At 42.9% G+C, this 25050-nt stretch overlaps 1 protein-coding gene and 1 long non-coding RNA gene across 2 annotated transcripts; both read right to left on the reverse strand.

Annotated features, from left to right (window-relative positions):
* Nucleotides 1-2456: 2456 nt before the first annotated feature.
* LOC140258348 (uncharacterized) lies at nt 2457-6119 on the reverse strand. The gene is made up of 3 exons (XR_011905242.1): nt 6044-6119; nt 5685-5832; nt 2457-2517 (listed from the first exon to the last, which is right to left on the reverse strand). It is a non-coding gene; the product is annotated as an uncharacterized lncRNA (long non-coding RNA).
* Nucleotides 6120-20504: 14385 nt separating this feature from the next.
* On the reverse strand, nt 20505-25047 carry PTTG1 (PTTG1 regulator of sister chromatid separation, securin). Its single transcript, XM_072348147.1, has 6 exons — nt 24916-25047; nt 24387-24489; nt 23923-24098; nt 23435-23528; nt 22809-22958; nt 20505-22476 (listed from the first exon to the last, which is right to left on the reverse strand). The coding sequence occupies exons 2-6, from the start codon at nt 24466-24468 to the stop codon at nt 22397-22399; spliced, it is 582 nt and encodes a 193-aa protein (XP_072204248.1). The 5' UTR covers nt 24469-24489; nt 24916-25047; the 3' UTR covers nt 20505-22396.
* Between the last annotated feature and the right edge of the window lie 3 nt (nt 25048-25050).

Consider the following 25050-nt stretch of genomic DNA (forward strand, 5'->3'; position numbering starts at 1 on the left):
CTGGTCTGCAGTGAAACCTCCGTCAGAGTGATTCACATCAGTTATTCTTTCTCTTTCCTAGTTGCTGCTATCAGAATCCGGAAGAGTCAGCGTATGATCAAGTGCTTCTTTGATCTCCTGTGTATGTGAAGACAGAAATATCCAAGCTGAAGAACTGAGCCCCATGGGTCTGACAAAGGATTCAATTACAACCCATGGAATTCAGTTCTCAAAGCTGAGGATACACGGTATTCATTTCAAGGCCGTTCTGACATGGCACTATCTCATCCTTTGCTCTCTCTTCCCGGTGCTTGGCTTTCCTCCAGGTGCTGTAAAACAGAAGAGAGAAATCTTCACTGCAGCCAAAGCAACTCTATCCAGACCATAGGTCAGATGCAAAATAATGGCTTGAGGACATATATATTGAGAAACAGGCTATTTTATGTTTTCTTTTGGCACAGAGGAAGCCACATTCATAGACAGAAGGTGCCCTAACACAAAGCAGAATCGCTGGTAATAAAAAGTGAAATTTATAGCAAAGGAGTATAAACAATACAACACTCAGCACTTTCCTGGAAGCCTTTGTTTGAGAATTTCATAGGGATAAGTTATACCTTTCCTTCTTTTTTTTCTTTTTTTCTTTCTTTTTTTAATAAAGTAAGAAGGCACAGAGATAAAATATTCCAGAGTCATACAGCAATCTAAAACTTCCAGATGCTCCAAAGAAGGAAATCCAGCACTGGTACAACCCTCGAGCCATCAGAGTCTGGGTGGCAGAAAGGCAAGAAGAAGACGTGTGCCATGGCTGCACTGCTGTGTTGTGGCACAGCCTGGTCTGATGTGACAGTCTCATCCCAGGGTGACAGCCTTACCCCAGGACAGCAGCTTTGAGCTACAGATAAAGTGCTGCTCAAGTGCACTGATGATCAAAGCTGGCATCTCAGCCAGGAAACACCTCATCGTTACTGTACAAATGTAAGAGAAGTCACTGGTGTCATCAAACTTCACGCCACAAAGGGAATTTTTGAGGAGAAACAGATTGGATAAGATGTTGGATGATGTGCTTATCCCTTCAAAGTCACTAAAATGAGATGTTGCATCTGCGCAGCACCGCACACAATCTGTGGTGTCCTCGTTTACATAAATAAATAAATAAGCAGCCAGATGTATTTGGACCAGTTCAAGCATATTTCTTTATATTCCAGATGAGGTGTCTCAAAAAGCCTCTTCGGGATCAATGAAAAGAAATATTTGCTCAGAGGTAAAATATTTAGAGGTTGAAGGGGCTCAGATTAAATCTTTCACTTCACACTCACAAACACAGTTTAGGTAAATGTATTTAATAGCATGGTTAAAAGAGAATGAGTTATTTTGTTCTAGTGCTGCTTTTCTTCAATTATAAATAAGTGTATATTTATGAAGTGTAGAAACAAAACATTAAAATAGGTTTTCCCCTGAGAGAGTAATTTGATTCTTAGCTGAAAAAATATTTCCAAATTTCCAGTTAAAATGCCCAATTTATTCCAATCACCCCAAAGGCTGCCTAGTGGTGGCAGGATTCCGACCCTCCCAGCAGAGCCCATTGGCAGCACGTTGGTGACTGCCACGCTATGGCCTGGTCTCTGCATGGATGTCAGATTGTTCTCCGTACAGCAATCAGCATCAGCTTTTTTCAAGCCATTGCTCTCAGATTTATTTCTAGAACCTTCACTATAAGTGAACAACAAACACCTGAGCGGAGTGAAATGAGTGATTTTCAAACACCCTGTGCCACTTTTGCAGCTGATGGAGCGGCACTAGCAGTGGGCAGAGCCCCAGCACAGTGCTTGGCACAGCACCCAGCAGCTTGGCTGCTTCAGCATCCCGCAGCATGCCCGTGGCTTTACTGCTGTAATTGTTTTCTTAGGCTATTAAGCTAGTCATCCAAGCAACAGATTTTTGAAATACTCTTCTTGAACAATTTCTCTTGCAAAACAAATGTCTTGTGGTAACCTCAGACCAGTTCAGTCCCCCCAGTTAGGCTGCTGGCTTTGTGAGACATCTACTACAGAGACAAAAATCAAATTAGCGCAAGTAGTTTCTTGTTAAGACCCTCAAGTAACAGGCAAATTTTCCTTTGAAAGAGGATATCACAGTAGTCTCATCTGATTGGAGAAGAGGGAATGGTCTTAAGTTGCACCAGGGGAAGCTCAGATTGGATATTAGGAAAAACTCCTCTGAAGGAGTAGTCAGGCACTGGAATGGGCTGCCTGGAGAGGGGGTGCAGTCACCATCCCTGGAGCTGTTCAAGAACCATGGAGATGTAGCACTCAGGGATATGGCTAAGTGGGCAATGCTGGTAGTGGGTGGGTGGTTGGACCTAATAATTTTAGTTTTTTTTCAACCTCAATGATTCTATGGTTGTGTAATTCAGTACATTCTGCTTGATTGGTTTTTCTAATTGGTCACTGGAGCGCAGCTTACCAAGGAGCTCTTTACTGATATAAAGTGAGATATCTGTCTGCAGCCCAGCCCTGCTGTGGTAGTGACTCTTCAAGTCTAAAATATGAAGAAAAAGAATCAAACAGTGATCAATGAAAACACAATATAGCAAACTAGGGAAGGAGCCTAAAAGAATAAAGCATGGAAGTGTCCCTGGAACAGACTTCATTCAGAGCACAGAGTCAATAGGGCACCCAGAGAAGAGGGACACCTGATTTAGGCACTTGTTTGCATTCCTCTGACCAATCAGACACACTAAAGACAAGGGAAAACATCAAAATCCCCTCCTCAGTGCTCAGTAAATGGACCTGAATTAGCTGCAAGCAAGCTAACCTGTCCCAGTTGTTCCACCTGAAGGACATCCCAGCTGGGTTCTCCAACAGCACAGGCGCTGTCTAACTTAAAATCCTAAACTGCTGGTATGGATGGGTGCATCTTCATAATCCCAGTCATTTTCAAGGTAAATTGACTTTAGAGGCTTTTTTAATCTATGTAGGAGAAAAGGTCAAACTCTTAGTTTGCTTGCTGCATCTGGTGTTGTCACAGCCCATTTGTTCTCTTTCACCTTAAAAGCATACACTGCCAGTGCTAGACACATTCTGTTTTGACCCAATATCAACTTCACAAATGGCATCCTCTGTCCTATCAGTGTCATTCCTGGAGTGTCCCCCAGCCTCTGAGAACTCATTTGCTCAAGAATTAAATTCATGCACTTGCAAACAAGAAGAAAGCCCATAGACTTACATTTTTCTACCTCTGCAAGAGCAGTAAGGAGTTGAGCCTCTCAACAGACCATAAATCCACTTACTGAAGAAACATTATTTTTTCCTATTCCATCAGGGTCACTTAGTACCTCACAGCTTGGAGGTCTTATTGCACTAGAAATAACTATCCCTATAGGACAGGCACTTAATAGGCAATCATCGTGTAAAGTTTTACTGCTACACCAAAAGGCAAATCTTTTTAGAGTGATTAAGTAATGTTAAGTGCCTGAAGACTATTCTTCCATAAGTTTCGTTTTGAATTAAATATGTTTTAACAGGAAATGAACATAATGATCCTAAAGCTATCAAGTTAATGGATTGTGTAAAACTTTGGCATTTTCCTTACCATCCCCTATTTTTATTCTCCGTGTTGCCATTAATACCTTTCTTGCTAATACAACATCTACATTTGTCTGCACACACACCAAAGAGTAAGATTTTACTGCTTCTTAACCACTCAATGATGTACTGCAGCTCCGTGTGAATCCAGATACGTTTTAAATGAGCTCATCATGAGTGATAATTAATTAACACTGATGGGGAACTTGAAATAAAAATATGAATATGGTCACATTTCATTAGGAGCATAATGCATCTTCTTCACCCTTATTGAGTTAAACACATTTCTCCCCCCTTCCCCCCCCCCCCCCATTCTAATGGGAAAACACATATCCCACAGCTATGCAGCCGTCTGGCTGGATGAAGCAAGAGGGCAGAGTGGGAGAAGGAGGCACTGAGGCATCAGGACAGGAAGCACAGCAGCTGGGCCCTTGCTATGCTGAGCAGCTCTGCTCCCATCATATACACCAACACAGAGCTGCTCTGCATATAAATGCAAAGATCAGCAAGGAGGTCCTGACACAGTGCTTGGACACGACGCAAGCACTGCCTGTATCTTAGCACACTGTCATTTTTGTTAATGCATTCTAGTAAAGCAAATATCCATGTTTGCAGACAAACATTTCTGTGCTTACATGCGGAGAAGCTGCAGCTCTTCCCTGGTTTTGTAAAAATCATATTCAGTACTGACAAATACAAGAGCAGACCTCCAGTGCAATCACAAAGAAAAAGCTTTGCACTTGAGCTGCACTCTGCTCTACCATTTCCATCAGGCTGACACCTGGGTGCTAAACACACCTTGCTCCAGCATCACTCCCTGGGCACCCAGAGTCAAACAAGGAACAGCCCACAGTGATTCCTCCTCCTGAACCCTTCAAATGCATCAAGCCAGCAATGCCTTCAGCCCAGGAAGAACACGTAAACAGTGGTCCCCCTCCATTAAACCAATAAAATAAAATAAAATAAAATAAAATAAAATAAAAATAAAATAAATAAAATAAAATAAAATAAAATAAAATAAAAAGAGCTTAAAAAAAAGAAAAAGAAAAAGAAAAAATAATCCTATTTTTTAGACTTGTATTTGAAACAAACAATGTCACATCTTGTGATGAATCCATATTAGCCCCCCCCTTTCCCCACCCCCCACCCCCACCCGCACATGTTTTGCTCTTGGCAGAAGCAGCTGCGTTTGTTCCCAAACTGCTTTCTGAAACTCCCAGTTACTTTCTGGATACATTTTTAATTTCAGGCGGTAGCTGTGTTTCTGCAGCCAATGCCCATGTCACGAATAACAAACATGCAATTTCCTCCCCTGTAGAATTATTCCACTCCGCTTATCTGGAGGTTCAGTTCTGTTGTCTCCATTTTAATCACATTTTCCAACAACACATTACTTTGTGCAACAGAGCGTTTTCCTTTGCGAAAGATAAAAATCACTGCATATTCCATTTCATTTCTTGCCCTAAAACTGACAGTTTTTGCATTGTGCTGCTAATTTAATATAAGGAAAAAGTAAATGGCAAAATGCATCGATTGATGTCTGAAACATATTGCACCTTGACTGCACGTGTGAACACTGTAGGTGTTTGAAACAAACATATGGAAATTCATAGCACGAAAAACTTGTTTTAGAGGTTTAAAACTTTCTTGCCACTGGTAATAATTATAAAAGCCTCTCAATGGGAAGTACTTTTAGTAATCTCCATAGCGCATAGTTAAGAACACGGTTATACTACAGCACAGTTGTAGTTACACTTAAAGGAAGCCACAATAGGTCACAGCTCTCCAAACACGATTCCAGCACATTTTTGTACTGCAAAATACAGACATCCACGCACTGCAAATTTCTTTCTATGCACTTTCAGATGACAGAAGGGAGCACAGCGCAGGGTATGTAAACAGTATAAAACATGCTCTTTGCACATGGACACAACTGCAGTAACAGCTGCATTGACACTGCCCAGATGTTGCAAGGAGCAGCAGGGACAGCCAGAATGCCCATTCTCAGAGTGCTAATGAGAAGTTAAAACTGTGAAACTCCAACCCTATTTATTCTTTATCATTTCGTTGGTACACAAAACGTTTCATGTCAGTGATGAGCAGTGTCAGGAAAAGACCTACCTCTTCATGCATGGAGCTGGTCCCAAATCCAGCAGCGCTTCTTCACTCGGCTCAGTTATCCAACCAGGCATGTACTGCAGATGCTGGGTGCAAGGCATTTACTGTATCCCAACACGTGTCACTGTGGGCTGCTCACCTGAACCAATTCCTGATGCACATAGTGGAACAGAGCACCAAAAAAGGACTGGTCCAGCCACACATGTCAGATACAGTCTAAGCATCCAGCAACACAGGGAGAGGGGGATAGAACAAGCAGAAGAGACTAGATGGCTATTCCTTGCTCCCTTCCAATTTCCACATTTTTAAGAATTCAAAAGAACTGGCATTGTTCCATCTGAGGCAATGACACAGGTACTTACTAGTCTTTGTCCCTGTGTAACTGCTGTGCTGAGTATCACTAACCCAAAATGGTTAGGCTCTGCATAAGTAGCTGAAAAACAGGCAAACATTAATTGCTTTAATTAATTAAAATGCTTTTGTAATTATTGCATTATTTAAATAAGGAACTCCATGATCACCCAGCAAGGATTTTATTCTTACTTATATTAGGCTATTATTATTCAATTATTTATTATAATAAACAATTGTAATGTTAGAAATCCATTAGAAGCCGGAGATATTTTTTCTTCAGACAGGCTCAGTATTGTAATACTTGAAATATAAAAGCTGGAGCTGAAATCTAGGAAGGGAAGCTGGATTCAAAGGCCTTTAAACGTCCCTTCAGACTCCAGTGATCCTACGATTCCATAAGAGATGGCTGTATTTATATTGTAACTATACTGTAGCTACTGAAAATAAGCTGTGAAGAGCAAGAGCATTTTCTGTTCAGATATAGCCCATTTCGACATGAATTCACTGAAATCAACTACAGATAAAATTAGAATAATGAAACAGCTCAAGTATTGTGCAAACTGGCTGTAGCTATTCAGAGACAGGCACACAACAGTGAATGCAACAGCCCGAGAGCTCTGGCTCATGACCAGGTGCAGGCATGACACCGCTGGGAGCTGGGTGGGTGCTACACAGCCTGTGGGCTGCAGCCCACTGCTTGCTGTCGATGCCAGAACCCGTGTGAGCTCTGTGCACGAGCTCATTTAGAAGATACAAACCACATGTCTGCTCCGTTTGGCAGAGAAGCACCAGTGCTGGCAGACGGAGCCGGGAGCTGCTCTCTGGATGCTGCCAGTGAGCGCCTGCAGGTGCAGACGGCTCCTTGTTGTGCATGGGAAATGGTCCAGCTGTGGCTTTTCCAAAAAGGCCCCATTAAAGAAGGCTGAGAAGCGTTGATGCAAACAGCCCGTGGGGAGTCAGCTTGCCCTCCACCATTATACGCTCACCACGATGTTAAATCTGGGTCCCCTTGTGCTCACCAGGGCTGATTTTAAAGAAAATAGTTCTAGGTGCCATTCAGATTCAACACGACCAACTCTTGAACATTTAACCAAGTGTGTGTTGACTGCTACAAATGATTACAGTGAAAAGTAAAGACACTCTTTGATTTCCACACAAACTTTTGACATGACACTACTCAAGTTGCTGGTGAGGAGTTGGCTATCCGGTGTGCACTAAAGAATCCAAGCTAAAAATAGTTTTCAGCAGCTCCATGTTTTCCAGACTTCTCCTTATTGAATTCCCCCTCATAGACCACAGGCAGCCACTGATACAGTTGAAACCTCTGTCCTGCCAAAGAGTCCCTACCACAACTTCATCCCACGGCTCCAGGAGCTCCAGGCTTTGCTGCCCAAGCACTCAGCCCCAATGGAAGCTGCAATGGAACACAGGCATCTGAAACACTGCATGGGAGAGAGTAGCTGCAGCCTTTTCATGTTAAGGAATTGGGTCAAAAGTCTTCCAGAAAATCTATTTCAATAATGAAAGCTGACTTTTCTCCATTTTTTTTTTTCCCTAATTATGGGAAAAGGTGGATTACATATTTAATCTGACCAATAAAAGCACATAAAAGGGTAAATTTTTCTTATCAAAATAATTCACTTTTTAATCATCATTTCCCACAGAAAATGAAATCTCAGTATTCTGCCAGATTAATGCAGCTGAAATATAGCCGATCCTGACAATAGTCTGGACTTTTGGCTGTGACAATTAGCCACGTTTTCTTCTACAATGAAAAAGTGTCTCATTAAGTGGAGAAAGAGAGGGATGGGAGCTGCCTTATCCTGCAGGCTCCAGAAGCCCATCTCTACACCTACAAAAGCTTGAAAATGTCATCAAGAAAACCTGTGGTGCTTCCTCTGTCCCTCTTCTTCCATACTACAAAACAATCTTTTGGATGCCCAGCTAAGCTCAGAGCATGCAAACGAAGAAATAAACCTGCAAAAGAGTAAAGGATTAATGTGAAAGAAAGCAAGGTGTAGCCAGCTAAACCCTGTGGCTGCTGTCAAACACCGCACTTTCAAAATCAGTGGCATTTGATGGAGAGAAAAAAAAAATACTTACATTAATTAGCTCATGCCATCTCCCTGTTTAAATAGTTATAGAGATACACATTTAAAATAAAAATGAATATGCGTAAATCATAATGCAAGGAAAATACGGATGCACATAACAATAACATCACCCCTTCTTTCTGTACTGCCATTGGATTCAGAACAAAGTCACTACAGCAACGCAATGACCATAACAAAATTCCTGCCCAGTTTAGAGAAGCATTAGAAAATGTGCAGCTTCCCTGACAAGACATTATTTTAAAGTCATTCAAAATTTCTCATAACTTCAGCATAAATATAACTCAAAATGACTTAAAGGACTTGATCTTGATTCCGCTGCTGTTTACAAAATGTAAATCCATCGGAGCTGTCAGAATTACGCTTGTTTAAAGCTGGAGGAATTGAGGAAGAATCTGGCTTTTTGATTCAATCTTTAATGTGCAGTTCAGCCCTCACATACACAAGGCGCACTGACTCTCAGGCAGAAGATAAACATGTAATAAATCAGCTTACTTTTTTTTTTTTCAGCTCTTACTCACAGTGGAATCCCCAAAATTCATTTTATTTTATCTTTTTCCCACTCTTCAGCTTTTTCTCTTTCATTTTCCTTCCTCCTCTTCAATCACCAAAGGTTTGCTTTTCTCGTTTTCTATTTTACATCACTCCGCTTTGTTCTCTACAATGGAAAGACAGACAAGCAGAAAGAAAGGCGGACAGACAGACAGACAGCACAGAGAGATCCAGCCAGTCCGAGGCACTAAGTCCGGACACCCACATTCTGTAGGAACCGTTGCTCTCTCAAAAACTTTTATCTTTATAAAGGGAAGGGAATCAAGACTCATTTGCATAAGGGTTCATTCCATCTCTTCAGCTCACATGTTTATAGCTCTGGAAAGTCCCTTTCTGATTCCCTGCTTGATAAGGAGCCAGGAAGGTAAGAAGCAGCAGGGAGAGGTGAGAACTGTTTTGCTGACCTTGCAAGCAGGGCTTAAAGTGCAGTACTCCATTCTCCACGCTCGGAGGACCCAGCTGAGAGATTCGGGTGCTTTTTATCCTTTGGACCTCAAGACTCAGACCGTGCTTGTAGAGCTTAAGATTCAAGTTGGAGAAACCCCCACTCTTGCACAGGAGGAAGCTCTGGTCAGGCGCTCAATACTTCAGCTTCCTGTCTGTACACTCCGCGGTCTAATCTGGGGAAATCCTGAAAACATTATCAGATGCCTGATAAGCTCCTTAGCTTTCAAGTACATAGTGATTCAGTTTCGGTCAAAATCTCATTTGAATACAGTTTTAAAATCTAAATAAAAAGTGAGACCCTAACAGAAAAGAGATTAGACATGTAGTCTAACATCACTGGCATCCAAAATGGCATAAACAAAACTACTCTTCCATACCTGCATCAAGATGCTCAGTGTGTGTAATTCAGACTTATTAAAATGGGCTGGAATTACACGTCTGGTTAACTAAATGCCTTCATTTATTCACATACAGCGCAGCAGAAGCAGCAGCATGGATTGTTTACCCCATCCCAATGCTGCTCACCATTGACTCGAGACAGATTGCTTCTGAGAGAGGGATTACTTGAAACTCCAGTGCCCACTCATCCTACAAGCTTCACTGGCAAAACTGGCAAGTGTGGCAATGTTTGCTTTGTTCAATGTAGACACTCATTTACCAGGCATTAGATGGATATTTCCAAACCCTTTCCTAGCCCCTCATCACAGGATAGCAATACAAATCCTGTAGATGCATGCTCTGCTCTTTGATCTGTGGATTTAGCCCTGGAAGATTAAACTTCCACCACCATAATCTGAACACCCAACACTTTCCATTTCAGAATGACATTGAATCAGGGCTCCCCAAAGGGAATCACTCCTGCTCCACTGCTACATTCATCCCACCCTGGCCAGGGAGCTTCTTGAGGACATATTCTGGCATGTAATCCTTCACAGACAAGTTCTGAAGATCTTGGAGAAACCCAGTCTGCCTAGAGGTCTAGAGGGAACTGGGAGCAATTTCCTAGGTATTGCAGGTCTGCAGGCATTTCAGACTAACTTTTATTCCCCCTCTCTGACCATAAAATATATTGAATGCTTATCATGAGAGCTCTGATGTCTGCACTCACCCTAAGGGTTACCACAAAAACTAAGCTCATGTATGGACCAGTTACTTTGGAGAAGAGAAAAACTGAGAGGGTATTTGTTGTTAATTTCACATTCCTCTGAGTCTGTACAAAGGCTCAGATAGTCCATAGTCAAAGCAAAAGCTTATATCATCTTTTGTTTCATCTGAAGGTCTAGTTTACAGATCCCCAACCTGGCAAATGCACAAAATACAGTTCACAGGAGCAGAGATTTCAAACACAAAATTACTATTTTAATAGCCCTATTAAAATAAGTAACAACAGTAAGTATCACTGGCAGGCAGATCCATTGCATCTGAGTGCAGATCCAAATGTGAAATATCCCAATATTTCAAAAGCGTCTAGAACTGAGATTTTATCTTTCAACAGCACAAAATACCCAGTGTAGTCAAAGAAAATACCATGTCTGAGCTCTCAGGCACTGCCTTGAGCTTTCTGGTGTAAAGATGATGCTTGTCAAGTTTGGATATGAGAAGCAAAGAAGGAAAACATGACCAGTAAATCCTAAACACTTACATAGGCTTTCAGAAAGGAAAGGTGCCAGGACAGGCTCCTCTCCAGATCACTGTGTGAAGCTACAGGAAAGGCTAAAGGAAAAAAAGTTATATGGTGACAGAAAAGAGAAGATATATACACTGTGCATCATTCTCAACAGCTGACAACAGTCGGGATGGTTACTATCATCTTCACATCTCATCTGGAAAGTTTTGACTAGCAGAATTTGTTTTTTGACAGGAAGTCTAGACCTCACCCTAATTCAGTGGCTGGAATTTCTTGAGGCAATATTATGTTAAACCAACCTAGATAACAATGCAACCCTGAGTGCAGTGTTCACAGAAACACAATATGTAGACAGGTTGTACTTTGTAAAGGCACCAAATCACAGCCCAGGTTCTGCTTTTGGCACCACCTGGCAGTTTCAGTTTTTTTGCTTTATTTATTGCTGCTCTCCGTATTCTTTATAAATACAAAGGGCTGATTTTCTTCTTTCACTGGGGAGGAATGCGCTCTCAGAAGGGAGGATCTCTCGGAAGTAAAGCTATTTAAGCAAAAGCTTTACAGCAGTATGAAACAGGAAAGCATCAGAGATAAATCAGATCCATATATAAGTATCTTTCACAAAAACTGCCTTCAGAAAGCGCAGTAGAAATACACACATTTCTTGCATAATTTCATAAATCTCCCATTCCTGCTTACAGCATTTCTCTGTGACAAATAGTGAGATGAAACTGTAAATTCTAAATTCCAAGAGGAGCTGAAGCCTGCTCCCACTCAAAACTATGGCAAAATCCACACTACTTGTGAAGAAGCTGAAATTCTTCCTTCAGTACATCAAAAGCAAGCTTCTGCTTATTTCATCTTCAGAGATGAGTTCCATGGCTCTTTTTTTCTGTTGTGTAGAGCCTTAAACATACATGAAGATATATGTTCTTTTTTAATCTTTTGTTTCTAGGTGCCAGATTTCTTTAAGTTGAATTGACATAAGTTTTGTGCGCTTTCCTACTGACTGCTGTCTCGCGGCTTTAATATCCACTGCAGCCATATGATTCAAAAGAGATTAGGCTGATAAATAAACCCGGGAAATTCTTCATAAAACATTAAATTTTGCATGTTTAGGAAGATATCTCACAAACCAGATAAGCTTTGTTTTGCACAGTGGTGCTAAGAGATGGTGCTCCCAACTCTTGTGTGAGCAACAAAGGGCCACAGGAACATACTTGGAAGAGCAGAGGGGAGCAGTAGGAGCAGCCCTTCTGTGTGCTCCCGTTGGTCTGTGCAGCCTGCAGAAGTTACAGGGCTCTGCTGGCAGACAAGGCTCACAAAGAAGGGGGAATGTGCCAAGACAGGAGAGCTGAAGCTGCCCTCCGTGACATTCTTTTCTATACTGGGAAGTGTTCCCAGTAGGAAATGCCTGCAGAGATTCACACAGAAGCACCATTAACCTCCCCCACAGTGCCTGTTTGTGTACGTGAGCTCACATACATGCCCATATTTCTTGTCCTAAAGGAAAAACTTTGCTCTGTAGCTGCACAGAAGGCTCCGGTATCACCAAAGCAGCCCTGCAGTTTTGTTCAGGGTCCCCCATGATAACCACTGTATCCACCTTAGATTCTTGAACCCTGACAGAGAAATCCCACTCTGTTTTTTCATGCTTTTAGCCATTTTGCTATGAGTGGCTTTTCTATCTAAGAAGGCAAGGTTCTGAGTGGTCGAGTACCACACAGTGAGAGTCCCATGATCTCAGTGCAGCCCTGGCCTGCCACCCTGCTGCAATGCCTGGTGAGCATAGGTCCTACATACACCTCCGCTCCTGACAGGGGGCTCCCACTGAGAGTGATGCCACGTTTTCAGTGTGCAAAGAAAAGAACCGCTGCTACCCTACCAGCCAGCTGGGCCGAAAAGAAATGATGCAAAGCAGTATGAGGCAGCAGAGTATAGTTTCTGTAACCAGCTTCATACATGACTTCACTAGATGCTTTGCAGTCAGAAGTCAAAAACAGGAAGGCTTCAAATGAGTTACGAAGGCAGGAAGTGAGTCAGCCCCGAGCAGGGAGGGGGATAACAAACAGCAGCCCCTTCCACTGCCTCAGACACAGCCACCCTGAGACAGGCAAACCAGCCTGGGGCCAGGGACCACTGGAGGGGCAGGTTGTCCTCCTTGCACGAGCAGGCTGACCACCAGCCACCCTCAGGACCACCCCTTGGCCAGGGGCACCACACTCCTGTGTGCTCCACTGAGGAGAATGGGGCTCAGAAAACAGTTCTGGAATCACTCTGCTGGCATTGAAATTTCAGTGCTTCTCGAGCATTTTGAAACCTGAGCACAGGCTTCTCACACATTCAGATGAGTACTGTGCTCCTGGAAATAGAAACGCCAACACCTCCTCTTCGGCTGCCATCCCACTCTGCCTGAATCTCAGAGAAACTGCTCTGAAAACACTGTCACACCGGCCTCCATGGAACAAGGAGGACCAGGAACATCTCAACAGGCTGAGGCATAAGCCAGATTCTATCTATCTGCTTGCCTAGAAGCAGATGTTTATCATGGAACTCATCTGGAATAATCAGATGAGCCTTAAGCCATTTGTGCGACCACAGCTGAGCAGCGTTATGGCAGCAGATCTGAGGAACTGCAGTTTGGGGATAGGTGCAGAAGAGGCTGGAGTCCTTCTGTAGGTGTACCTGAAGGCACACAAGCTACATTTAAGAATAGAACCTGTGTTCTGAAGTCACACAGACAGCTTTGAAAATTACACTGGAGATATTTGACAGTATTGCCTTTCATACAAAAGTGTTGCATTTACCAGTTGCAGCATCAGGAAAGATCATCCAGCACTAAAGGCTGGGCAATCACACAAGCTCCCACACCTGAGGTTGGTAACAAATTCCCACCAGCTTTTGCAGACTCCCAATCAGGATAAAATAGGTGAAGTATTGGCTGTGAGTGCATCAGGTTCCTACTATGTTAGTCTGTGTTTCAAGCGCAGTGTTGAATCTGCCAGGAGTATGTGCCGTTTTTTTTACTCTGTGTATCAATCAGAAAGATAGGATGCTAATTTCAGCTAAAAAATGAAAATTAAAGAAGAGTGTAGAAGAACTGACAGAACTGGCTCAGTTCCAGTGCTAGCAAAGACCCTTGCCTCTCTGCTTCTTCTACCCAAGAATAATAATCTACAAAGCAGCAAGCTGCTGTATCAAAAGGCTTAAAATGACTGTGTGGTCATAAACAGCAGAGTGAGGAGCCATGAGATGGACAAGTAGAATCTGACCATCCTCAAGGTGAGTAGACTTCAGTACCAAACATTTCCAGATCCTTGCTAGTTTCAAAAGACACTTAGGGTGAGACTGGGAAGATGAGCATGGAAGAACAACACTTCCAAAGAGGGTTTACGAACACTGAAAGAAATTGCAGAGAACTCCTTATCTGGAAGGAGGAAAAAAAAAGTACTTGGGGTAAGACTGGGTAGAAGGTAAAAAGTAAAGGCCAGCATCTGGTTGGAACTTGCAGGCTTTGAACAGTTTCCAGTGGAGTAATTGTTCATAGGAAAGTGCTGTGCTGTTCAAATCAAGTATTTCCCACAGGAATGTTTCCATTTTCATTTTGATTTTTGTTTATTTATTTATTTACTTAACAGTCCAAATGTTTTTGGAACCATGGAGCATTGCAGCAACAAAATGATGTTTCATTTCTAACTTTTACAGGAGAAGATTTTGTAAGTCAGGTTTGGAACTGGAGTCTTTATTTCATAAAAACGAGACGTTTAATCTGACCATTTAAATACCTATAAGGGACTTAAGTTCCCTCACAATATCCAAGAGATGAAATATAACAGGCTCTTCCAAGGAAAGTATCGTACAGTTGCTGGAGGCAAAAGATATGTGGCTGCCTACATATAGGACAGCTGTGCTGGCTGTTTTGTCAAGGCTTGTGTGTATTATTAAAAAATAAGGGGATGGAAAGGACCAGGCAGTACCTAAACAGCTGTAGGAACAAAACTGTGTGAGCAACGCTTTCAAGCAGGAAAGGAGTGAACAGCAAAGAAACCATCACTCACTGTTTGATGTTCAATACATTTAGGCCAACAGAACTCCCTAAAAGTAAAAAGAAACCATCAGAAAGAATCACAATTTGTATCTCCTGCCAGAAGTTTCCAAGCAGCAGCAGGCATGGAGAAGCTCACTTCTGGCTAATTAGTTGTTTGCAGTGGGTGCTATTGTGTTGAATAAAATGGAAAAGCCTTTGAATTAGTAAATACTGGCATCACCTTTTATTCGATTATGTATTTGATTAAGGAACAAGATGATAGCTTATCTTAACATTAAATTAATTTATTGATCCCTGAAGCTGGAATGTTTTTGCTTACCAGGCTCACAGAAAACAGAAGCCAAACAATAACTGATTCAAGCTGTATCTTTTCCCCCTCGTTGCAGCACTGAGTCATAGAGAGTCTGCAGAACCTGAACTGGAACAAAGCCAAAAATATATATACTCCTGGTGAGAAAAAAAGTTCAGCTGAAAGCCAGCATCCCCTGATGAGGACATCCTGGCACAGAAGCTATTGGTGCCTGCTGAGATTTGCCATAAACCATAGCCCATCTCTCTGAAGACACCTAATTCACCAGCACATGGAGTAGCAGCTTTATTGCTGTCCCGCAGAAGTATTCGGTGCTGTTCTTGGGATCCTTCAGGGACCTCGTCACTACACAGACTTCCTGCACCTGCCCAAGGTCCCTCAAAGGGAAGGCTGGCCACATTATTTACCCCGCAGAACTGCACATTGCTCAGGGGAGCATCAAGGGTCTGCAGGGCCCCACAGTTGGGATTCCCCTGCAACAGCCCCAGGGACATCCCTCACTGCAGGGGCAGGCACACAGTGGTTTTGTTTCTCCATGGACATCTGGGAGTTTACCAGAGAAGAAAAAACAGGATGACTTTCAGTTCAGCTCCCTGGGAGCTCAGCAGCTTACTGTCCCTGAGGCACAGATCATCTCTCCATCCTCTGAGGTGCACACTCAGACCACAGAGCTGGAAAGAACCACTGCAGGGAGCACAAACATTTCCAGGCATTTTTGCTTAAGCCCACCAACACGCCTTATCCATCTGGCTGTTAAAGAAGGTTAATAGCAACATCATGCTTGGATCTGAGAAATAGAAAATGAGCAGCAGCAAGAGAGAAGAGTCACAGTGGTACTAAAAGGCATTTGGTTGTTGAGCAACAGCCATGCTGGTATCGTTCACAAGGAAAGATGGGAGGCTTTTTTGAAGAAAGGGTCAACTTATGCCCTATGGGAAGACAAGGGTCTGCAATTTGGGATCAGAGAGACTTCTCATCAGGATCCGTGTCACATGCACAGACAGTTGCAGAAAGAAATCACAGTGGGAGCATTGTTGAGATCGGTCCCTGAGTAAAGCACACTGAGCAGCAGTGGATGCAGAAGCCATAGGCAGAGGCTCTGCCCCCTCTGCCTTTCTCAGCACCGATCCCTGCAGTGCAGGGAGCCTGAGGGCTGGAGCCCATCGACGCAGCCCCACAGCAGCAGGAATTGATGAAAAATCTGCTCGAGTCCCTCCTTTGCTGACAGCTGGTAACAGGGGCTCCCTCTTGTGGCCCAACTCGCCAAAGACAGGAAAAAGCCGCCTGCCAGAAGCGTTAGGAAGTTTTTGGCTGTATCCCCATCCCCACCACCTGCCCCAAACATCGGCTCAGTCCAAGGACGCTGCTTCTTACTGTTGACTCCTTTAGCTCTCTTTACCGGCCTCCTCCTACCAAGCTGTCAGCCACAAACTCACCCTCTTGTATTTCCACAGCACCAATTCTGATGCCCTCAGATGCTGTCATTGAGGTCTCTGACTCCTTCTGCAGCCATATACTGTGCGCTCACTCATACCATATTCACAGTGATAATGTACTCTGTCACTGGTAGAATGTGTTATCCTCAACTAACATGTAACAACACATCATCAGCTCTTTGTCCACATCCTTCAAAGCTTCTGCCATAGAGCAGCTACTTCCCCAACAGGACATGGGGAACTGGCTGTCAGCATGGCAATACCCAATTCTGCCTCCCACAGCATGAAGCTCAGACGTGCCTGATGGCTTTCCCACCATGTCTGCAATACCAAAACAGAGAACTGACTGATTTTTAACCTACAGCAGGTAACTGGGGAAGGCAGCAGGAAAATGGCACCTTTTATAAGTACTGATGGGTCGCACCTCCACCAGACACCAGCAGTGCTCTCCTCTGGCACTCACAGCTGCCGGGAGGTGAAAAGGCCAGACAGTTCAGGCTCCAGAGTAAGAAATAGGAGCCAAAGGAATGCTGCATATAACACGTGAGGCTCAACAGGTCTTAAGCCAGGCAGAAGGATGCTTGATGTGCCTGCACAAGCTTCAGTCAGCCCCTTCTGACAGCAGCACAGCTGTAGCCCCAGGCACTTCTGATACTTCTGACTGCTTTCAGCCAGTGCTCTCAGAGTTTTGCTCATGGAAATTTAATCTGAATTGGAAAAGAGCAGAAGACTCAAGATGTGGTCTCTAGAAAGCACCAGAGCAAATCCCAAGGGCTGTTGAGCACCCATGTGAAGGCAGCACATGCCTGAGGCTGCAGTGCTGAGTATGCACCACAGATGTCATTTTTAATCATACTGGTGGTTTACTTCTGGGTTACTGGGCAGGAAAAAAAAGAAAGAAAGAACAAAAAAGAGGTCAAATCTATCTTCAGCATCTGCCCCACCCATACCCTTACTTCTTCTGCTGGACTTTGTCTCAAGCCTCTCACCACACAGCTCAGAACGATCCATTTATCAAGAGGACTCAGGGTTAACTGTGAAACTGAAACCAAGTGCATATCACTGAAGTCAAACCACATGCTTAAGTGGAACAGGTTCTTTCTTAAGTTCCCAAATAGCTCAAACCCAGCTGTTTGTCTGGGATTTTCTACACAAGCTGAGTTCTTGAGGAAAACATTCAGCCCGTAAGTACCAAGGCTGTGAACTGAAGAAAGTGCCATTTCAACTGGGCACTGATGCCAGGACTCATCTCAACCTTATTAAGTAATAAAGCTTAATCTGCTCGGGTCAGAAACTGGTGCATTTGGAGACATTCTGCAGGCTGTTTTAAGATCTGCTGAAGCTTGTGAAAGTTGAGCTTGCAGTACTCTGAGGGAAGTGGCATCACCAAGCACCCGTGTCTCTTGTTGCACAGTGAGTACCACTCTGGGGACACCAGAGAGTCATTATCATACTTCTATACAGCACTTTGCTAGAACTAATAATACTATAGTGAAAATAAAAGTTACAAGATTCATGGCTTTACTAGCCCTAGAGAGACCAATTGCCTGCAGGCTTCTAATTTCTGTCACTTTTAAACAACAGAAGATAAAAAACGCCTTCATCTGATATACTGTTCCCTGCAGCCACGGCGTAACAGCACGCTGAATTCCTTACAGCTGATTCTTACCCTCCATTTCACATTAATGGAGGAATGAAACCCATTACAGATGCCTGTGCTGTGCACAATGCACCAAAGGCAAACATCATCGCACCACAGCTGTCAGGCTGCGGGAGCTGTAATGCATGCTGTTACCACGGTGCCTCCTGCTGACAGCACCTTACAAATAGGGTGAGTTATCTGACGTGCACTGCAGTAATTTTACTTACTCAGCCTGCAAAGAGATTATTTTAAGTGAATCTCCGAGTTCTCTTTGCAGAAATTCATATAAGAATTTAAAGTGGTTGTTACTATTAGGATGCTGAGAAAGACAATATCTGACAGACTGATAGCAGCCAATAAGGTACTTGTTCTATGTACCTCATTACAATCCAGATTTCCCAGTCATGTCATGGTTACAGTGGCCTTTCAAGGATCACTCAGGCTAAGAACAAGACACCAAACACTTATATCATAGCCATGGATTGACATCCTTGGCAGGAAGCATAAACCTGATCGAGTGAACCAAAAGAAGGCAAGCAGTTTTAAGCAGAGCTTCTGTTGGTGGGGTAATGCTCTGACACCTCTTTGAGCTCAAGCTGTATCTATTCCTGACACTGCCTCATCAGAGAAGTGACGCTGAACAGTGTATGCAACTTTATATATATATCAACAGCAAAACTGTTCAGGAAGTTGTTTTTCAGTTACCAGTCAAAAGTAGTGTTTCCCCCTAATTGAAACAACAGGTAGCAGTGCAAAATTCCCAGAGGGAGGGCTGCCTGCATCTCAGAAAACAGCGTTTTGTGGATATACATAGCCTCAGAGCTGCAAAAGATGCCTATAACTTTATGTTTTCCAGATAGAGGGTCCTGTGCCTTTGTGACTGTGATCTCATTGAGTCGCTGCAAACAGGAAGCTCAATGCACAGTGACTGAGCCTCGTCACAGCTTGGTTCTCACGCAAGTTGCAAGAATCACAAGAACATTTCCCTTTAACCCCAACCAACTGAGTCCAGAAGTATCTGAAATTGGAAAATTAAAAGCTAACTGAAACCAATGGATCTTTCTGACAGTTGTTTACAGAGCAGAGCTTTGTGGCAGATCTGACCTGCATTCGCCAGAGAATCCAATGAGAATAAAAAAGCCTCGGAGGAGGCTTGAGGGCAAAGTTTACCAGCTGCAGGAAGACTGTCTCAATCATCTGATTATCATTTGTGAACATGACATATGCTACCCATACCGATAACAAGCATGCTCTGATTGTTTTGACATCATGAGCACACACTGTGGGTATGGCACAGAAATGTAATTACTGGAGGTGTGAAGAATAGACGTATGCACTTGATTACTGAATATTTCATAAGAACCAGTAAAGGAGGATTGTTATAAAAACCTCCCTAACACAAAATACTGGCATCTCTCCCGATGAAACAGGTGGACATGCAGATAGATACAGCCTCTATTTATGCATTTATGTTGATTTAGTGCTACAGCCTTGCAGTATCTCATATTATGTTGCCCGGTGTTTAGTATTGTACCAAATGACTTTTGTTTTGTTTTAACTTGCATGGATGCATAGGAGGCCACATGGTGGCACTGTGTGATCAGTTTCAGTGCCTTGCAGGCATTTTCAGCTTCTATTGGGTTTGGACTCTTTTCTCCCAACTCAGATGAACTGGTAGAGATAAAATTAGAGGACTACACATTTTCTTACTCTCTTCTAGTTTTGCCTTAACTCCTGTGACTGTTAGATTATAGCCAAACTTAGTTTTCAGCTGAAAAGGCAATGCTAATTTTAATATTTCTTGAGTCGGAAGTAAGGATCATCAAAAACCTGAGATATGTGATTAAAGGAAATTCTGTTCAGAGTTTTTGCTAGTCTGATATTCTCCTGATTATTTTTTGAAGTTTCAAGCCAAAGGCAAGGAGTTAGTCATAAAGACAAAGAGCAGCTATTGTATAATTCATTGGTATTTAACAACGCCTAAAACCCTGACAAGTTTGAGAGCAAAGCAGAACGGATGCGTTTTTATTTCAGGTGGCTGTTAGTTCAGAAACAGCTAACTTGATTAAAGGTCAGGATTTGCAACAGGACAATTCCCAAAAGGCTTGTCTACCTTCAGGCTCATCTGCTTCTGATGAGTAGAAAGCATTAAGGACTTGAAACATTCCGAGGCCCGTTATCCTTTCTAGTCTGGAAAAGGATTTTCTCCGCCTTTGACAGAATAGCAGAGCACAGCATGAAGTGAGAAGTTGAGTAACTTGCAGAGATTGCTCAGAATCTCTGTTGAGTCGCAATAGCAACATCTTCAATGTGTTTTAATTAAAACTGTTAAAAGACCAGCCTACAGAACACAAGGACCTTAATTACAAACATAGGAAGCATCGAGTCCAAGCAACCTCTCAAGTGTATTACAAGAACATCAGCAGAATGCTTAGCACTTAGTATTTAGCATGCTGGAAGTGAGATGTAGAACCCCTACCTAGGTACTAGATGAGTAAGGCAGCCACAAGGAGGGCAATAATAGGAACTGTAGGTTCTAATGACACACGTAGAATTATTATAGCAAGTGGTCGAGTATTTTCTCAATACAGACTTCTCATGGGATTCTGGGAGTATCCAGCTGCTCACAGCACCATTACCACAACCTGGACATACAGCTCTTAGTAACCCATCACCTTTGTGTTCCATGACTAGTGCTGAGTGATGTTTTTATCTTTTTAATTCACCCTTATGCAAGAAAGTTATTGGACACTGCTTAACTAAACAGCACCGTGTGTACCACTAGCACACAGCCCAGCAAGTATAGCAAACATTACTAGCTATGGTTCCTGCTAAGTCATGGCCTGAAGCAATGATTGAGCACCTGGTGGGAAGGCAGCACTCAGGTGTATGCAATGCAACCGAATGAATGACTGGAAGGGGTGGGACCAGGAATCCTGCTCAGATCTCATTTAAGTGTTGGCAGTGGAGGTAAGAGCATCTTGCTGGAGATTTCTGTTTGTGTGAGGCCTTCTGAAGGTGAGCAGCTTTTTTTCCTTTGTTTCTGAATTCATGGCTGTTGCACTTGGGCTTGTTCTTGCTTGTTGTAGCCTAGGACTCTGTTACCTCATTATCACTGCTGTGTTTTACAGCATTACACTTCCTGAAATGGCTTCATACTGCTTTGAAAAATAGTTAAGAATTAAAAATTTAGTTGTAGGTATCGAGCAAGGACTTCCATCTGCTGTCAGTTCCCTCTCATTTCTCACAAGGGTGAGTTCATACAGCCACTGCAAGTAAATACTGCTTCTTTTTCCAGAACTTTAAGCAGCTGTTCATAGTAGTAGATATCTGAACTACCATGCGTATACAAGCATCATAAAAACTTTCAGTAAAATAGAATAGCGTATTAGAATCATTAAGGTTGGAAAGGACCTCAGAGATCATCTAGTCCAACCAGTAATTCCCACTAAACCACATCTCTCATTACAGCATCTAAATGTTTCTTGGATCTCTCTAAGGACAGTGACTCCACCACCTTCCCAGGCAGACCATTTCAGCACCTGACCTCTCTCGTGAAGAAGCATTCACTAATGTCCTACCTGAACCTCCCCTGAAGCAATCTGATGCCATTCCTTCTCATCCTATTGCTAGCTATGTGGGAGCAGAGGTTGACCCCCTTCTCACCACAGTCTCCCTTCAGACAGTTGTAGAGAGTGGTTTGGTCACCCCTGAGCTGCTGCTTTTCCAGAGTGAGTAATCCCAGCTCCCTCAGCTGCTCCTTTTACAACTTTCTTCTAGTGAGGGGTCCCATACTCCAGCCTTCACTAAACACCTCAAACCAATTTTCATCCACTGTGGTACAGCAGGTAACTATGAATCATGCCACCTCTAAACCTCACTTGTTTTACATAATTTCAGAAAAGAACTGGAACAGTAACAGTGGTAAGAAGAAATTGAATCTATACTTGTGACTTGAAGATTCATATATTAACATCTGGATATAGTTCAGAACACTGAATTATAGATGAGCTTTTAAGCAAGACTAAGCTTTGTTTTAATAGCCTGTCAGATAGTAAAATGCCTACATCTTGGGCATGCAGCATATTAGCTCTACGGAAAGAAGAAATAGCAAGGTAAGTTTTATTTTACAAGTTAAAGTAACCTTTATTTATAAACATAAAATTCAACAGAAACTTCAGAGTATGCTTTTTAGAAGTCATAGTCCATAGGTGGCATATCAATGACGTAATCCAGCGTAGAGATAAAGTCAGCAGGTGGTTCTAGCAAGTCTGAAAGTTAGAAATAGAGCAGATCAGTTACTCATAAAATCCAGAAGGTTACACTCCAGCTAGCTGCTGGTGGATTAGAGTAAGCCTCTTGAATGGCTATGATGAATTAGAAAAATATTACAGAAAGTTACATGGCAGCGCAGCTTTGAGACCACTACTCACGCCAGTAGAGCTGACCAGTTAAATTCAGCTTAGTTATATACCGAGAGCTCTTTGAGATAAGCATCCTGCTCTTGGACTTACAAGAGCAATAGCTGTTCACTACTGCAACAAACTCACTTCCTTCCCAAACCACTAATATGCACTGAACCTCAGGCTAGTTTTCCACTTACCAGACTCCCATGGCATCTTTTCCAGCTTTACAGGTGAAGAAGCTATGTCCACAGGTCTGTCATAAGTACTTGGGAATATCATGAGAGGAACACCACGCAGCTTGATATCACTTAGTCTGTGCTCTTCAGTAACATCAAAACTCTCAAAGTCTGTTTAGGAAAGACACGCTGTAGTTCAGTAACAGCACACAATAGTATGCAAAGCTGCAAGCTGTCCTCGATTAAGTGAAATGGGAGTAGTTCAAGGACAACTCAGTCCAACAGTTCCTTCTTATGGAGTGCTTATTTACAGTTACTTATTAGTGTCCATGAAATTTTGCATGCTAATGCTTATCTGAATCTGAAGTATCTGAAGTGTATGTAACAGTCATTATAAAGCAAGAGTTTTAAGGAATTTTTCTAATCCCTATGCTGTGTCAACTATATCAAGCAGTACGTATGTTTAAAATACTCAAAGAAGAACAAGGTCATGCTTCAAAAATATTGAATGCCCTTAATGTTTAAGAAAGGACACTGGAGAAATGTAATGCCAGCTTATTCACCACTACAGCACAGTGGAAGTCTTACAGCATCAACACTTGATCAAAGTCTAATTAGGTTTTAATAATTACCCCAAGAGTTCTTACCTAGAGGATCAAAAGTAAACATGTTTTCTATTTCTGGGTAAGCTTCATCACCTCCTGCATCCCAGCTTTCTAATCCAACAGCCTTTTCAGCAACCTTAAAATGAAGAAGTCAAGTTACTTGTGCTGTCATGTTTTCTCAGTGTAGTATCCATTCTGTGCCTGTAAGCCTGTATTGCATAGAAAAGACATGAGCACTTGCCATACAGGCGTTCCAGCTACATCTGAATTCTAACACCTTTGATACAAATAAGTTGAAAAGGGAAAATGCTTCAGCTGAACTTGTATGACGGTACACAGTGGCAACAAATCTCTGCAGTATGATTAGGCTCATAACAATAAACTCCCACTAAACAGAATATGAACAAGACAGTAATGCAGCCAATATTTTGTCTAGAGTTACTTCTTTGCCCTTGTTGTGTTCCCTAAGCTGTTGTAGGTACGTCATGCATCCCTCTGATTCCCATCCAGTACAGAAGGGTTGTACTCACTTTCTTTGCACTGCAAGGCTGATTTTTATCTCTCTTCTGTTCCTTCTTGCTTGTAACTCCTACAGTTCTGTTCACATTTCCAAGAGCCTTTCTGACAGAGTGAGATGTGGCTGGAGTTCTGATTGTTTTTTTTGGAAGTGGAGTATTGACTTGTGTTCTTTCTGATAAGGCTTTTGCTGCAGACAGGAAGGAAAGGCAAACTTTAGCACCTTGTCAACCCTAAAGCTTGCTTCTAATGAAGTGTGCGTGCTAGAAAGCTAGTTGTTGTTCTCCACTTATAGCTCAAAAGTATAAGCTCTGTCTGTGACAAAAGACAGGTGATTTCCATATTTTTAATAGTTGATAAACTTAGTTCTACTATTTATCTGCTTAACCCGTTTTGTTGTTTCTGTTCAAAACAGTGATTAACAAAATCCAGGACATGCTTTTTACTCCCACGCTGCCTCCATGGAGCATATACCCACATGATACCGAAGGGCGTCTTAACTGGTTCTTAGCAGCACCAACTTCACCATCCTCCTTATCCACAAAGATCAGCGTTGTCATCTCTGGGCTGATGAGACCACCCTGGAAAGGCATACAGAAAATCTAGGCAGTTCTTGCTAACAGATACAGCAAGCATTTGAAGTATGCTAGGAATGATGGCAGATTGGATTGAGCCCAGGGCAGCCTGGTCTAATATTAGATATGGAGGTTAACAACCCTGCATGCAACAGGGGGATTGGAGCCTGATGATCCTTGAGTTCCTTCTGCCCCAAGGTTCTGTGATGACACAGTTGCCACGTGCTGGTTCCTAGGATAGAATCAAGCAAGCCATGCTTGGTGCCATAGCAGCTTAGCTGGAGACTATCGCACCTGGACACATTAATGGACATGGTGAGCTCATAGACCCACGGAGCTCACACGGATTTGAGAAAGACTCGCCGGCCCGGCCGTGCTTTCCCTCAGAACGGAAGGATTGCTCAGCAGGCCAGAAGGAAGCCGCACACTTACCTGCGGCAAGAGCCGGTCCGGGACCAGCAGAGCGAGGACAGCGAGGAGAAGAGCAGCGATAGGGACCGGCACAACCAGCGGCCACCAGCCTCCGCCTCCCCTCCGCTGCTCCCATTGGCTGTTTCGATTAACGCT

This window comes from Excalfactoria chinensis, chromosome 13 (genome assembly GCF_039878825.1).
Source record: "Excalfactoria chinensis isolate bCotChi1 chromosome 13, bCotChi1.hap2, whole genome shotgun sequence".
Classification (NCBI taxonomy): domain Eukaryota; kingdom Metazoa; phylum Chordata; class Aves; order Galliformes; family Phasianidae; genus Excalfactoria; species Excalfactoria chinensis.